Source organism: Lonchura striata, chromosome 10 (assembly GCF_046129695.1).
Source record: "Lonchura striata isolate bLonStr1 chromosome 10, bLonStr1.mat, whole genome shotgun sequence".
In the NCBI taxonomy this organism is placed as follows: domain Eukaryota; kingdom Metazoa; phylum Chordata; class Aves; order Passeriformes; family Estrildidae; genus Lonchura; species Lonchura striata.
Window position 1 is genome coordinate 16,622,800 of NC_134612.1, and position 15,496 is coordinate 16,638,295.

General features: G+C 48.6%; 1 protein-coding gene across 1 annotated transcript in view; it reads left to right on the plus strand.

Annotated features, from left to right (window-relative positions):
• The first annotated feature begins 359 nt into the window (after positions 1 to 359).
• The window catches only part of P3H2 (prolyl 3-hydroxylase 2), a 62,599-nt gene continuing 47,462 nt past the window's right edge, over positions 360 to 15,496 (plus strand). The window contains exon 1 of the mRNA XM_021536785.2: positions 360 to 836. Coding sequence (XP_021392460.1) covers positions 360 to 836 — 477 coding nt within the window. The remainder of the gene's footprint in view (positions 837 to 15,496) is intronic.

A 15,496-nucleotide genomic window follows, 5' to 3' on the forward strand; every position in this document is an offset into this window, starting at 1 on the left:
GCCCGCGCGGGGGGGCCGGGCCGGCGGCGGGCGGGGCGGGCCGGGCGGCGGCGCGGGGCCCTTTAAGAGGTGCCGGCGGCGCGGGAGGCGGCACAGGCCGGGCGTGCGTGGAGCCGCGGCCCCGCGGCCACCGCACCGAGCCCCGCTCCCACTGACGGACCCCCGCGTCCCATCCTGCCGGGATCCATCGCGCGGATCCCCGCATCCCACCACGCCGGGATCCGCTGCGCGGCGCCGCTGCACGGACCGCACTGCGGGGAGTTCCGCCGCGCGGAGCCCCGGCCCCTCCGCACCCCGCCGCCGAACCGCATCCCCCGAGCGCGCCCGCAGCGCGCTGCCCACGGCGCGTCCCGGCGGGCATGGCAGCCGGGAGCCGGCGCGGGGGGGCCCGGCCGCCGCCGCTGGCTCTGCCGCCGCTGCTGGCTCTGCTGGTGCTGCCGGTGCTGCCGGCGGCGGGCGGCGGGTGCGCGGCGGAGGGCGGCCCGCTGGAGCCCTTCGATGCGCTGTACGCCAGCGGGGTGGAGGCGTACTACGGCGGGGACTTCGCGGGCGCGGCGCGGTGCCTGGAGCGGGCGCTGCGCAGCCGGCGGGAGCTGCGGGCGGCGCGGCTGCGGTGCCGGCGGCTGTGCCGAGCGCAGGTGCGGCTGGCGGAGCCGGGCCCGGGCTCCGGAGGGGACCTGGCGTTCTTCGGCTCGGTGCTGCGGCGCGCAGAGTGCGTGCGGCGCTGCGAGCAGCCGCGCCTGGGGGCCGTGTCCCGCCACCGCGCCGCCGAGGAGGTGCGCGCCGACTTCCAGCGCAGGGTGCCCTACAGCTTCCTGCAGCGCGCATACATCCAGGTAGGCACCGCCCGGCCCTCCTGACCGCCCTCTCCAGAGGGTTCCCCGCGCTTCCGTACCCCCGAGCATCCCAGGTGTGCCCCCTCTGCCATCTCTCCCGAGCCGTACAGGAATGGTCCCCTAGGACGTTCTCTCTGGTGTGTGCGGCCGGTGGTCATGGCTAGTTCCCGAGACAGGGAATCCTGGATGGCAGCGTAGATTCTCTCCACTTTTGGTTAACCTGTGCTTTTCCTGTCTTGTTTTGAGTGGTTTTTCTATTTGCTTTGGGGAAAGGATGCTTTTGTTTTACTGTAACACAGTATAATTATGAAAACTGTCTGCCTTCAGTTTGTAGAAAAAACCCCAGAAACCCCTCAGTAACCCCCCAATGCCCTCTGCCAGAGGTGTTTCCGTTTCAGACAGCCTGAACTGATGCCATGCTTCAGGAGTTGGGACTGTAGGTGAAGCTGGAAGGTACATAACCTGTGTTCCAGGGACCTGATGGTCATTGTCCTGATGTGCTGTGAAATACATCGCAATATTTCTGCAGCGTAACAGTGTGCAGTCAGTATTCAGCAGCTGCTGATGTCCTGAGTGTCATCCCCTTATCCCAGTAACTTCTGCCTTATAACTGGTGCCTTCTCTGAGAAAAATGGTGGTTACTCTTTGAACTTCCTGGCCAAAAAAAGAAGAAAAACCCAACTCCCTCCCACCAACCCACACCATGATAATGGTATTTTTCTTATTCATTCAAGACTTGTGTTCTGTCAAGCTAGCTACCTGTAGTAAGTCATCCTGTTCATGACTAGTAAGGACAGAAATTCTGGGAATTTTGTTTCATGCCAAGTGGAATGTTTAAAGCATTTCTGGAACATCTCCCTGTGGATTTCTGCTTTATTTAAGCACATTCATAACCTTTTGGTTGCTATAGGCAACTTAATAGGTGAAAACCTGCATAGCAGAGCACGGGGAGGGTGATTCTGCTGAAATCCATTTCTAAGTGGACAAACAAACATCTTTCCTAGGCAGTGCTGGTGCCTGTGGTGCAGTTCTTACTCAGCAACACATCAAGGAGGCAAACAGTCAGCACACTGAAACCTAGTGGAAAATCATAGCTACATTGCTTTTTCTATGCTTCCTTTTCTATCATTGCCTTAATGTCAGTTTTACAAGTGAGGGACTAGAACTGCATTGGCTTAAACTCTAGTGGCCATGTGATACATAGAGTTCCTGAAAGGAATCCTGGGGGGGAACTGGAACTGTAATTTGGCTTGTGTGCAGTGCCAATGCAGCTGATGGTCTTATATAAAAGATATTCTGTGTAGTGTCAGCATCTGTGGGAAGTGACACAAAATTTGTCATGCTGAAAAATTAAGTGATTTTTAAATCTGATTTCAAAGCCTTTTTCAGACTCACTGATGTCAATCTCACTGAAGAACTTTCTCCTATGATAGGGTTTTTGTGTCCCAATTCAGTAATATTGATATGTAAAACCCAGGAAATTTTAGGGTACGGGCTGTTCTTGCATATGTGCTTCTGCTGAGATTGAGGTTATTTTCCTCATTTAAAATGCCATTCTAAGCTTATCAAAGCAATGTATTGAAAACAGCCCTTTTAAAATTTATTTTTTGTGTGACTCATCTTAATTTGTCTTTGCAACATCTGGGGATTTTACGTTCCTGCTAATGCTGATTTCACTGCTTTCAGATGGAGTAGTGGATGTTTTTGTTATCTGCACGGCTGTCCAGGTGTTAGGCATTGGAGCCAAGGGATGCTACTCTCTGATTAGACTTGTGTTTTTAAAACCTTTGTCTTTAGCCCTTTCTGATGCTCTTGGGTTTTTAAGCAGCAGTCTGACCAGCCTGGTCCCTTATAGCACCCTGCAGTGATTTGTCCACATCCTCACCTGGCTGCTGCCTGTACCCGAGCTCTGCTCCCAGGATTGCCCTTTTTCTCTGGCTCAACAAGTCTGTGCACAGGAGAAAATGCCCCACGTGGGATTTGCCTGCACTTGCACCAAAGATGAGGTCTGCTGTTGTACACTTGGATGTGAACCATCCCCTCATGCCAAGGCTGAGTGCCAAGGCTTTGGCATGTTCCCTGGGGGCTGGGATGCATCAGCTCCACACCCTCTGGGTTGACTTTGGCTGCAGCATCTGCTCCGCATTTTGTCTGAAAAGAGGAGCTTCAAAGTGGGGCTTCTGCAGAGCCCCCCTGCCGTGCTGTGGGTGCACAGACAGGCTGCACAGCTCTGGGGGTGGCCGCTTCACCTCGGTGTTCTGCTTCTTGAAACCAAAGAGGAGATGAGATGAGGTTCAACACCCGGCTGTGTACCCTGTCCAGCTCCTCCCTGGGCTGCATCACGAGGCCAAGATGCTGAGCACCAGTACAGAGCCCTGGGAGGATGGCAGGGTTTGGTGCCATTTGTGGTTGGAGAGAAGAGAAGCAGCCTGGAATGTGCTTCCCACCTCCCACTCCTGCTGACCTCGTGCCTGTTTGTTTCTCAGGAGGGGAGAAACACATCCCGTCAGGAGGGAGTGACAGAGCAAGGAACAGATGAAAAAAATCGAAGGGTTTGGCTCTTGTGCAGTGCTTTGAAAAACGGTGCTGAATATACATGAACTAAGTCTTGCAACACTCCTGTGGGGTAGGAAAAGCAAAGGCTTTCGGTCCTGCTGGACAGATGCACAGCCAAACGTTGGCCAGCACTGTGTGTGCCTCGGCTGTTTTGGGAGCAGCAGAGGCACCCAGATGCCCTGGGAGCAGGCAGGGCTCCCCACTGCCTTTTGGTGCCCTGGCAACAGGCTGGGGTCTCCCACTGCCTCTGGTCTCTCTGAGCAAGCACCAGCACAGCCTGGCCCCGTTGTGATGATGTGAATGAGACCCTGCAGTGAATTGCTGGAAAACCGGTGCTAGATTTGGAAGTTTTGGACTTTTTTTGCTACTTCTTTTTTGGGACTTTTAAAACTGATGATAGCAGCAGGTGCACTGGGCTGCATTGCTCCTGCTTCTGAGCAGATGCTGAAGAGATTCCTGCACAGAGCATTGTAAAGGGGCAGAGAGGTGATGATGTGTGTAGGTGAAATGCCACTGCTACCCCTCTACAAAAACATGTTCTGTCAGCCTTTGATGTGATCATCCCCATCATCCTATCAATTATTTCCTAATTTATCCATACTTCCCTGAAACAGAAACAGTGATCTTCTGAAGACCATTTTTCTATTTCACAGACATGATCTGAGTGTTTCTGGTGACTCTGGCATGATGTGAGGGGAGGCTGTGGTGCACTGCAGGAATGGGGCAGCCTGTGGATTCAGCTAAGGATGTCTGTCAGCTTTGGGCTCGGGGTCAGGCTCCTGAAGTTGATTGCAGACTACAGACTGTAGACAGATTGCATTGAACAAGCAGCCTGAGTCTAAATGTGTTTGCAAGGCTACTTTGTGGCTTCTCAATATGTATTTAAGTAGGAAGAATCCTCCTTTTCCTGGGAGAGCTGGTGTTTTCAGGTAATTTGGAAATACAGTGGGTGTATCTGTTCGAGGCAGTTAGGGTGGGATGGGTTTGAGGTGTGGAAACAGAGAAGGAGATGAAAACATGCAATGCATGTAGTGGGCTCTCCAGCCCACACTGAAAAGGTTCTTCAGTAGTTTCTGCTGTCACGTCCCATGGGCTGGACAGTTTGCCAAATGCTGGTGAGTCTCAGTTCTGTGCTGGCTGCTTGTCTTTGTCAAAGAAATAACCTCTGGGCTTGGCAGGTGGGTGTGGTAGGATCACTTTGCCCTCTTAAATATTTTATTAGTCATGTCCTGCTTTTTTTGCTGCTGTAGTCATCTTGTTTCTGTAAAAACCTAGCCTGCAGGCCATGATGTTCCTAACCCTGCTTTTTGGAGTTTTCCTAGCTCTGAGAGTGAGTGGAGGAGAGAATGTACACAATGTACACCGTGACAGTGTTGGCTGCTGCGAGCTGCTGACTCAGGAGCCGTGTTGGAGCTTGCCCTGGATGGTCTGCCATGAACCCTGTGACAGAGCATTACTTCCAGTCCTCAGTCTAATTTCTACAAGTCAGCTTGGTCCAAAAACAACAAGTAACCTGCAAAAGTTGATCACTGTGTCAATTGCAAAACCAAATCTTATTTCTCTCCTACTTACTGACCCTCCCCTTGAGGTCTCTTTCCTTTGTCTCATCCTGTTACCAGCCACAGCATTCCCTGGCCTGCTTGCTGGGTTGATGACTATAGCCTGTTTTAATTTTCTGTGGATATTGGTGTGCTGTTGCTGAGCATTTCCTCCCAGTTTGTAAATACTGAGTTGCAGTGGTCTGGTCTCCCCACTTGCCTGAATGCCCCATTGCACATCGGTGAAGCATGGCAGCAATTGTACATATGTAGTCTGTAACCACCAGCCTTAGATCTAGATGAGAAAAAGCCTTTTAGCCTGTGCTTGGGTTTAAAACAATAAATAAAACAAGTCCCCAGCATGCTGGACATTGCTTCTCTCTTAGTAATGCCAGATTGTAGGTGGAGCAAAAGGGGCCAGAGCCTGACTGTGTCTGGCTTATCCTGACTTTGGCTTGAGCTATCCCTTCCTGTGTCTGAGATGTTCTTCAGTTCCATTACCATCATGACTTCATGTGTTGCAAGCATAAAACAATAATGTTTAGGTTTTCTGTGTTGTAGGAGAGACTGTTTATTTGTTCTTTAAAGCTGTTTCTTTTTTTCTAAAACAAGGTCTTGTTTGGGGAGAACTTCCACTTTTATCTTCAGTGCTGGGTTTTCCACACTGCAGCAGATGGGGCAGTGCTGGAGACACTGCTGGGAACGTGTCCTTGGTCACACTGGGCTGTCCTGCCCATCCACACTACCAAGATGAAATGCAACAGGCATAAAAATCACTTGATAAAGTGATTTTTGTGAGAGGAGAGAAACAAAAGAGACAAAGAAACAAGAGACGAGAAACAAAAGTGGGAGGCCAAATTTCAGGAACACTTGTGATACAGATTATTGCCTGGCTCTAGTTCTGCCTTTGAAAACTCCCTGTTGATGACAATCCAGACCCAAGGGAGGAGAGTTGTGTATGTAAACCTCAGCATTTAACCTCTCCAGTCTAGTGGTTCTGTCCTCTGCCAGTGCTTCTGTGATCTCTCCACGAGCCACATTTGGGTGTCAGAGTGCCTGTACCAACCCTTGGGATGGTGGTTGTTGAGACACTTCAACCAAATCCTTTCTACCTCGAGTAACTACTCACTCGCTGCTCACCTCTGTTTCACAGGGCCAGGGATTTTTGTCTCTGTGACAGAATGTGGATCACCTTCCTAGGGGCTGTGGAGTGATTCTGGATTCACACCAATGTAGTTGCTTAGGGAATTTGGTTTGTTTCACTCAAGGACTGCTGTTTTCCATGAACATTTTGCTCAGTTTTCCTTTGTGCCACAATGCTGCATGGAGCGAAGCAGATAATGGGGTCCTGTCCTGGGTCAAGCCACAGCCTTTGGGGAAATGTGGTTTCATGTGCAGCATCTTGTGGGCAGTGACACAGGATAATGTGTAAAACTTCTTACTTTAAAGTCTTTGGGGGAGCAGCTGTTTCTCACCACAGGCACCACCTGTCCTGCAAGGCCTGCCTGTGCAGTTGGTCTTGTTTTTGCAGGATTTATGTGACATCTCAGATGAAGACCTATAGTAAAACTGTCACATAATCATTATTATTTGGATTTTTACTATTAGTGGTGTTTATTTATCTTCAATCTTGAAAATTGGTATTACTCAGATACTGGATAAATAAACAGATCTGAGACTTAATCTCTTGGAACGTCTCTTTATTTAGATTTTCTGAGAAAGCATTCCTGCTCCTCAGCAGAGGGTAAATGGTAGTGCTCAGAAAGTTAAAATTATTTAGGACAAAAATAAACTCAGTTTATGGGGATGGAAAACTTTTGAGTCTTGATGTTTGGGTCAGTGTCCTGGGTTTAGAGCAGGATATTTAGTCCTGCCCTCAGCCCGGGACACTGACCCCACTGCCCCTGCTCCTGTTCTTGCTGATCAGTTCAAATTAAATACTTCTAAAATGTTTAGAGTTGAAAGAATTGTCAGAGAGGGAAAGAGGTGACCCAGTGGTTCAACTCCGCTGCTAGCACATGCAGACTAGCTGCATCTTTGTCATGAAGGCATCTCAGTGTCTTCACAGGAGTCTCAGTCGTAACTTCTTGGACTTGATTATGGGCTTGTGATGTACTAACATTTAGACAAGCTGGTTGTAGTGATTTTCTGCTGGTTTCTTTGGTTTTTTGAGTGTTTGGGTTTGTTTTGTTTTTTTTGGTTTTGTTTTTTTTTTTTTTGTGTTTGTTTGTTTTTTTTTTAATACAGCAAATCCAAAAGCAAAACTAAGGTGTTTGCAGTTGGCACATCATTTCAACTGGTAGTGAATTAGCACAGCACTGTCCAGCAAATCAGGACACAACCAGTAAACACCTACTGGTCTTAGACACACTAAGCTCATTTCATACAGCCTAGTAATCATCCATTTGATAGCCAGGGCTGCTCTTTTTGTCTTGCCAAATTCCTCTTTCTCACTTCATAACTATGCAGTTGTGCCAGGGCTTCAAAATTACTATACGGAATAATACAGAAAAGCATACTAATTGTAGACCCAGTGCAGTGGATCCTAGCCTGCAATATTTTGCAGTCTTTTGGAGAAAACAAAGTAACCCTGAATTCCCCCTTATTTCTTGGCAATCATTGGTGAGGTGGCTTGGATGATGGATGAGACAGGTGTGACTCACTTGGTTTGAATGGATTTTTTGAGACCTTGATTTAAAGGCCTTGCAATGCGGGTTGATATCCCAAGTGGGATAACAAAACTGGGCACCAGCAGTGCAGGAGAGCCCAGACTTCTGCTGCTGGGGTGGGACCCAGGAATCTGCCCCTTCCCTGTTCCTGCATCTCTTTAGTTTCTCGTGGTTATTGCACTTTCCCCTGCTGGCTGCTCCTTGGCAGAGCTTTGCTGCTGAGCTGCCCTGTCCATGCGCCTGGGTGTGCTGGGATTTGTTAAGTGGCTTTTTGAGCTGCCTGTTAAATCTCATCCATACGTCTGAGAGCTCTGCTCTGGCTTCTGCAGAGCCTTTTGTTGTCCTTGGCCACAGGAATAACAAACGGCAGCTGATGATGAACTGCATGTGAATGAGCAGTGCAGCTTAGCCCTGCTGAGCAAACTTCTGCCCAGTACTCTTGAGCTGCGGCTGAGGTTTCAGCAAGGATTATTCCAATTTCTTGTACAACTGGTGATTTCATCCTGGATGGCACCAGCAGTGGTGAGAAACCATCCTGTCAGTAGCTGTTCCTTTACTGCCAACCTCCTGAGCAGTGCTGGAGCCTTGCTGGCAGGATTCTGGGCTCAGAGCACTGCTGGGTGTCTGGAGCAAGGAATGGAGGGGTTATTTATCTTAGTTTTTTCCTTTGGAGGTGGTATGAATTAGTCATTGTGATTGGGTTTGTTCCCAAGGAGTGGGAACCCCTGTACTGTGCACAGGCCATGTTTCCATGTGTGTAGTCTGGGCTGGGGCCAGGCTGGGTTGGGATGAATCGAAGTGAACCCGGAGTGACCCAGCTGAGGGCCGTGGGGTTTCTCTGCTGCAGCACTGGGGAAGCTGAGATCAGAACTTGGCCAGTGTGTTTCAGCAGTGAGGGATGGCAGGAAGGAGGGCATGAACTTCCCTGGATGCTTTTTGGTTCCAGCCAATGTATAAGCAATAATAATGGACATTTTTATTTCTTGGCCATGAGCTGGTGATGACTAATGAAGGCAGGGGGTCTGCCTGTGGGTGGGTTCAGGCAGCATAGAGCTGTTCCTCATCAGCCTGTACCTTCTCCTTTCCATGACAACTGGTCAGTTAAACAGACCCTCCAGGGCTGACGTCAAGGGTCAGGGATTTGGCCACCAAATAATTATAGCAACAAAAATAGCATCACTTCCCCACCCCTTCCTTCCCACATGATCCTGCTGAATCCCAACTCATGAATGTCCTTTTTTTTTCTTTCGTGGATGAGAAGCAAAGCCCACATGTATTAGCTGGAACATATGGCAGGGTTTGGCTGCAGCCCATAAGTTGTGAAGGCCAAATATTCATTTGTAGCTTCTTGTTCACTTAAGAAAAAAAAAAAAAAAAAAAAAAAGAGGGGAAAAACGTGTTCTTTCAGGATTGGATGAAAGGCTGAGTCTGTGCTCGTGCTGGGATGGGAAGCAGCTAGGCTGTGGGACAGCACGCTGGCTGTGCTGGTGTGATGGGGAACGTGTCCCCTCAGCCACTGAGAGGTGGCCTGGCGGAGTGGCCGCTGTCCCCTGCTCCCTGCCCTAGTTTCTGCTTCTCAGGTCAGGCAGAGTTTGCAGACAGGCTGCTCAGGAGAATGTCACCAGAACCAGGGGTGCAGAGCAGTCAGCAGGTTTTGCACGTGGGTTAGCCACAGACAAGAGAGAATTCTGTCCTTGTAGAACTAAAGATTTTATTAAGGGTCATGGGAACATCTGGGAGAGTGCAGAAAATTTGTGAAGGAGAGGAAAATGAAGGGACATTGTCAGAAATTGACTGTCTGCACCAGAATGTACCTAGTGTACCCAAACTTAAAAAATCAGAAACATCCCAAAAATGCTTGTTAGACACCAACATGCTGCTTTTCACCATGGACTTTCCACAGCAGCTGCAATGGTGGCCTTGATCTCACATCATATTCCTGCAGAAAGATGAGCCTGAGACTGTGCTGCGTCCTGTCAAAGTTAGAGGGGGAGCACATGAATCCCAGAGCCTTCTCCTTGGAAAAAAAGGGTGGGTAAATCCTGCCTCAGAGGATTGCAGGTAGGGCACTGCCTACACCCACAGCTCTGTGAGGTCAGGGCTGGACTCCCAGGGGTGCAGTGGGGAGATGTGCTGAAGTTCATTGCCCAGGGCAACTTCTTTTGAAGATGGAGCCAGCCATATTCCTTCCCTGGAAAGATGAGTGGTGTACCGAGAGAAAGAGCTTGGAAAACTTCAGAAAAAAAAAATCCTTCAGAAAAAAAAAATTCTTCAGAAAAAAAAAAAAAAAATCCTTCAGAATATTTACCAAAGGTGTTGCTGTGACTGCCCAGAGACTGAAGCTCAGTCTGTTGGTTCCCTTGCTTAGAAAGCTGCCTTTAAATTGGTTTTGCCAAGGCACTGCCTGTTCTAAGGTTTATATATATTCTGGGGCATCTGTGACCTGAGTTATTCTGTGTCTTTGGAAGCAGATGAGAAACTGCAAAGTTTAATTGAAATAGTCTGAAAAGAAGATTTTAGTGAAAGGGAGGAAAATGTTGTATCTTATCCCCATTTTTCCCATATGGAGCTGCTGGTCTCTCTGTTGCAGGGGCTGAGAATGGACAGCAGTTTTCTTACCTGTGGGCACCACTGATCCTGGGGATGTGTTTGTTTGCAGGCTGTTAACCAAGAGTTGTGAGATGCACTGAGCTCCAGAGGTGGGTGAGGAAAGGCTGTTTTTGTAGAGGGAACTCATGATGCTTCAGGAGAGGCTTTTATTGCATGGTGTTGCAGAGTCCTGCTCTGTGCTGCTGAGAGCAGGTGGTTGGGGCAGGGTTTGCTGAGTGAGTGGTGCTGGTGCATCTTGTGCTCTCAATTACCCCAGTGCACTCAGCACACTGTGTAGGCACTGCAGGATGCTGCTCTAACTGCAGATCCCATTGTGGGCTGCTGGGGAAGCTGGTCACCGCTGTTCCCTTTGCTTTAAATCTCTTTTAAGGTCTTTAAAATGTCATTTAAATGTCTTTTGGCACATGGTTGTTCCTTGGTTGGGAGCTCTGTTCCATTTTCTTTAACATAAGTGTTGCACCGTGGTACCCAGGTGGCTCTGCTGCATCTCTGGAGTTGTCACCCCAGGGTCAGTCACAGACTCCTCCAGCCAGCTACCTTGGCTCACTGCAGTGCTGCTCAGTAAAACTCAGTTTCAGCTTGATTCCTGCTACAAGGCAGGCAAATACCAAATAAAACAGTGATGTGCCACTTGAGGAAGCAGCTTGCCCACTCAGCTGTCAAGTGCACATCCCTTTTGTGCAACCTAGGCTGGGCTGCAGGATTGTGGTGGCTCACTGTAGGCATGTGCTGTGTGCTGTGAGGATGCAAAGGACATCCTCAAGCTCCCCCAGAGCTGTTTCCTCAGGTAATATCCATGTCTCCAGCTGAGTTCCACCTGGAGCTGGGCCTGGACTGGCTTCATGCAGCACTTTTGCCTGCATGGGGAGCTGAAGCTGTTGCACCCCTCCCTATCTGCCATCAGCATGACCTTTGTGTGCTCTCCCAGCCACCCTTCCTGCTGCTGGAGTTTGCTCTCCACCACCCAAACTGGCAGAATCCTTCTCACTGTACCCTGAGCATTCCCTGACCAGACTCACCACCCTCTGCAGGGGCAGATCCTGTGCACACTCAGTGTTTTAATTAATGCTGGTTCAGGTCTCATTCCTGTGGCCTCAGTGACTTGGGTGTAACAAAAGCTCCACTTGGGACATCAGTGCCTGGTTGTTCCCAGTGCAAGCACTGTGAGAGGAGGCAGCTCTGCAAGGACTGCTCTGCAGAGGACAAGGCTGTAGCTCCCCAATGGCCTGGGATGTGCAGGGCAGTTTCAGTTCTGGCAGCTGGACTCTTCCAGGAGATAGCTGAAGCTCTGGGAGTTGGAGTAGGCTATGATTCTTTGGATGTTGCCAAACTCAGAGCTGAGCTTAACAAAAGAGATTTTCCTATCTTGAGAGAGTCATTCCAACCTGATTACTGTTTGGGTTGTTCAACAGAACAGTCCCTAGAAAATTACTTTTGCACTGTAGCACAAGGCTTTTCACAGTGGCATTTTTAACTCCAAAGCACCGTTTCTTTAATCACTATGCTTCTGTTTTCCAAATATATTTTTGGATCCTTGCTGTGAAATCTGGCTAGAAGACAGACTCATAAATAAACCATTTTTAGCTTCTTACAGTTTTTGGATCAAACCAAACCAGGTAGAGAGACCTGAATGACCATTAATCTGGACTTTCTCTTTGAAAGTTACAGCTCTTAAACTTGTCACTGACTTGCAACAATCAGTGCACTCAGATATCTTGAAAAGCACAGTGTAGAAGCCATAGTGTCCTTCATGATGCTTTTGAGAAGTATTAGATAGTGAAGGTTTGCATGTTTCAGGCTTATTGTTTACATTCCTGTCTTTCTGCTGCTGTTTTATATGGTGGATGTTACAGGTCAGTTCCTAAGTGTTGGAACCCTGCTCAGAAAGGGTTCCAGGTCCTTTGGGATCTTCTGTGCTGCTCTTTGGGGTTGCCTTGGTATGGCAGCCAGCCTGTGCCGAATAACAAAGTCCTGCTGAGTAGGATTGCCAGCTGAGCTCTTGCATGCTCTAGGTGTGTGTTACTGGCTTTTCTTGCATGCACAGATGTGCATGGAGCTGGGGAGATGGACAGGAAAACCCTCCTGGTGTTTGCCTGTGCTGCACACCTGAGATGGGAGGGAGTGCTCAGGTGTGAGAGCTGGCAGTGCTTAGCCCCTGAGTGAGGGATTATTTCATCAGGCTAAGAAAGTTCTCAAGCCCAGAAAGGACTGTGTTTGGGAAGTGATCAGGATTACTGTGCCAAGTGAATGCTGATGTTGCTATCAGTGCTTTTAAGTGCCACTTGGTCAATAGTGGCACAGCTGGGTCAATAGTGCATTATGTCAACCACTTTACTGGCCATCTTATTTAAGACACTTAATGGCAGCTTTGGAAGTTATTCTCTGCTATTGAGGGAGGAGAGCTAAGCCCAGACAGCTGAGAGTTCAGCTGTATTTAATTTTGCTGTTTGCTCTTGAGTCCTAGGGCTGGAAAGGTAAAAATTGTAGGAAGACAAGGAAGGCAGAATCTGCTTTTCTTTTCATAGTCTTCTCTGTGTCAGGAGGATCATCAGGCATTTTGGAGGTTATCCTTGTAGACTCCCCTATTGCAAAACTGCAGTAGAATTTTGGCTGTGCTGTATTCTCCCTTTTGTGTGCCAGCAAGTTTGGCCCTCTGCTCTTATCTACACTTACTGCTTTAGCAGTCCTGAGCATGGAAAACTAGATCTGCTTTTGCTTAGCACTATAAGCCAAAAAGCAGCACTCAGTTATCTCTTGTTTCAGAGCCAGGGTGCTGCTGAATGCAGAGACTTTGTCCAACCAGTGACAGGTGACAACAGAAGGATGTCAGTGCTAGGGAATTTCAAAGAGAGATATGTACCAAAGGCTGCTGAAAATAGCAGGGTTTGAAGCCTTCTGAGCTGCACACTTTGATCTTGGTCCATGCTGAGGACAACTGCTCTGACTGATGGACTGCACTGTAAGCTGGTGATGGATTTAGCAGAGTCCTCACAGATGTCTGGATTTGAGACCTGCTCATATTAGCAACAAAGCAGTGTAAAATGTCTAGTAGTGTATCTGTCCTTTAATCTGAGAGCACTGAGATGGAGGTTGTTAGGATAAACGGAAGGGAGTGTGACGCAGCTTATTCAGAAAGAAAAAGAGCTGAAGTGCTGCCTGTATTTGCTGAGGACTCACATCTGTTCTAATGACTCAGGTTGATGCCTGATGACTTACTAAGGCACAGCTGCATTGTGCATTGAACGTGTGTGTTGAATCCAGCCTGTGGGGTTTTCGTTCTGCACAGTGCTCACATGGGATCTGGCAGAGCTCAGGCTCAGATGCAGCAACAGCCTGATGGTCCCAACTGTGTTTTATTTGGGAGTGTGTGACCCAGACACCAGGACAGGAATGGCTGGGCTTGCTCCAGCCCAGCACCCCATGCCCTGATGTGCCCATCTGTGGGATGGGTTTGATGTGCAGTAATTGCACACCAGGCATTGTGAGACGTGGCTGACATCACACATTTGGAGAGTGGCAGATGCACTGCGTGGTGTCCCTGCTCTGTGAGTCAGTTCCAGCAGGAACAGCACACACAAACAGTAGCAGATTAATTAAAGATGTCCTGTTCTGCAGAAGGCCAATTATGGAGCAGTTTGCTCAGAGTCAGTAGTGCTGCCTGGCTTATTAGCAGGGCATGAGCTGACTGTCCCCTCAGAGGAGAGCAGTCATCCAGCTGTGGCAATTCACTGCCACAGCTGTCCTGCACGTCCAAGAGGAGATGTAGATGTCAGCCCCGCAGGTCCAGGGCAGGTCAGCTTCCAACCCTTTGTTAAAGCTGCTCCACAGGCAGTAGAGCAGTGTCTGTATTCCATACAGCAGATATTTGCAGTCAGGTGTTCCTTACTACCTTTGCAGAGATCTCATTGACTTCAGTGCCTTTGGTATGTTTATTCCAGATGTTTCTCCTTGAGCTGCTGTTACTGCTGTTTAAAGGGCCCTCAAAACCTGATAATATGCCTGGGACCTGGGTAAATTGAGCATTTCGGACGAGTGGGATCCAAAATCATCACCAGGCTGCAGAATAATGGTTGTCCTTGTTTTAGACCTTCAAAGCCTGATAGGATCATTGTAAAAAATGTGACTCAAGGGTTTTCTTTGGAGTGGTTCCTAAGTTACAAACATTTTCTGATTGGGACCTGGACCGAGTGTGGAAAGCCAGCTGCCTTGTCCAGGGGCAGCAGCTTGCATTTAACAGGATTCATCTGGCTGAGGATGAAGGGTGAAGTGTCCTTAATGTCCTAATGTCCTAAACCAAATCCCATCCCTCTGCCACACTTAATGGCCCAACAGGCCATTTATGTCCAAATGCCATAAATCCTACTCTATAGCTCACCATAATTTACCCTGTGAATCTTTTCTATGCACATCCCTATTTCTTTCTGGTGAACCTCACCAGAAAGACCCCTACAATCAGCATGAACTACTGCAAGGAGAGTCAGACTCATCAGCCATAGGGCTCAGCAGGGCTGACAGCTCATCTTGTCTCAGCTGCACTGCTTGAGGAGAGTTGCTGAGAGGGATTCTCCCTTTCCAGCAAGGCTTTATCTATTTTTCATATTGCTTTACTATAAACAAACAAACAAAAAAATCATTGCTGGAAAAAGAATTACTTTAACATCCACTGAGATTTATTTTGGAAAGCTGATACTCTGCTTGATTTCAAATTCATGAGATGAACTGAAATTTCAGCTCTGGTGCATATTTCAATTTGTCTTCCACCCATAAGAGAGCTGAAAAAGAAATGTAAGCAAGAAAAGTGGGGCAGAGAAGAGAAGTAGCAAAGGAATTGGGGAAAGGAGTCACAGCATCAAATGTGTTTGACAGACTCCTGTGCCAAACTGTAGGAGGGGGTCATGGGGACACTGTTGTGTTGAGGGGCACTTGCCTGTACCAGGGTTTGAGGAGGATAAGTAGTGATGGGTTTGTTTGTTTTGAAAGGAGGAACTTGCCAAAAGGTTAGATTTGAACTTCTTCCTGTTGAAAACTGGAGCAAGAGTTCCTGCTGGGACTGAAGCTGCCAGGCAGGCACTCTGTGGCTGGGAAAGAGGGAGCTGATGGTGATATCTCACAGGGTCTAAACCCTGCACAAAGCAAACAGTTGCTGTTCATGTCTCTCAGCTTGTCACTTTTGAAGGTTTTGAAGGCCATGTAGCTCTGCTTTCACTCCCTAAAGCCTGTGTGCCAGGTGTATGGAAGAGCCAGCACTGTCTCACAGGGGATGTGGTCCTTCCTCAGGAGGGACTCA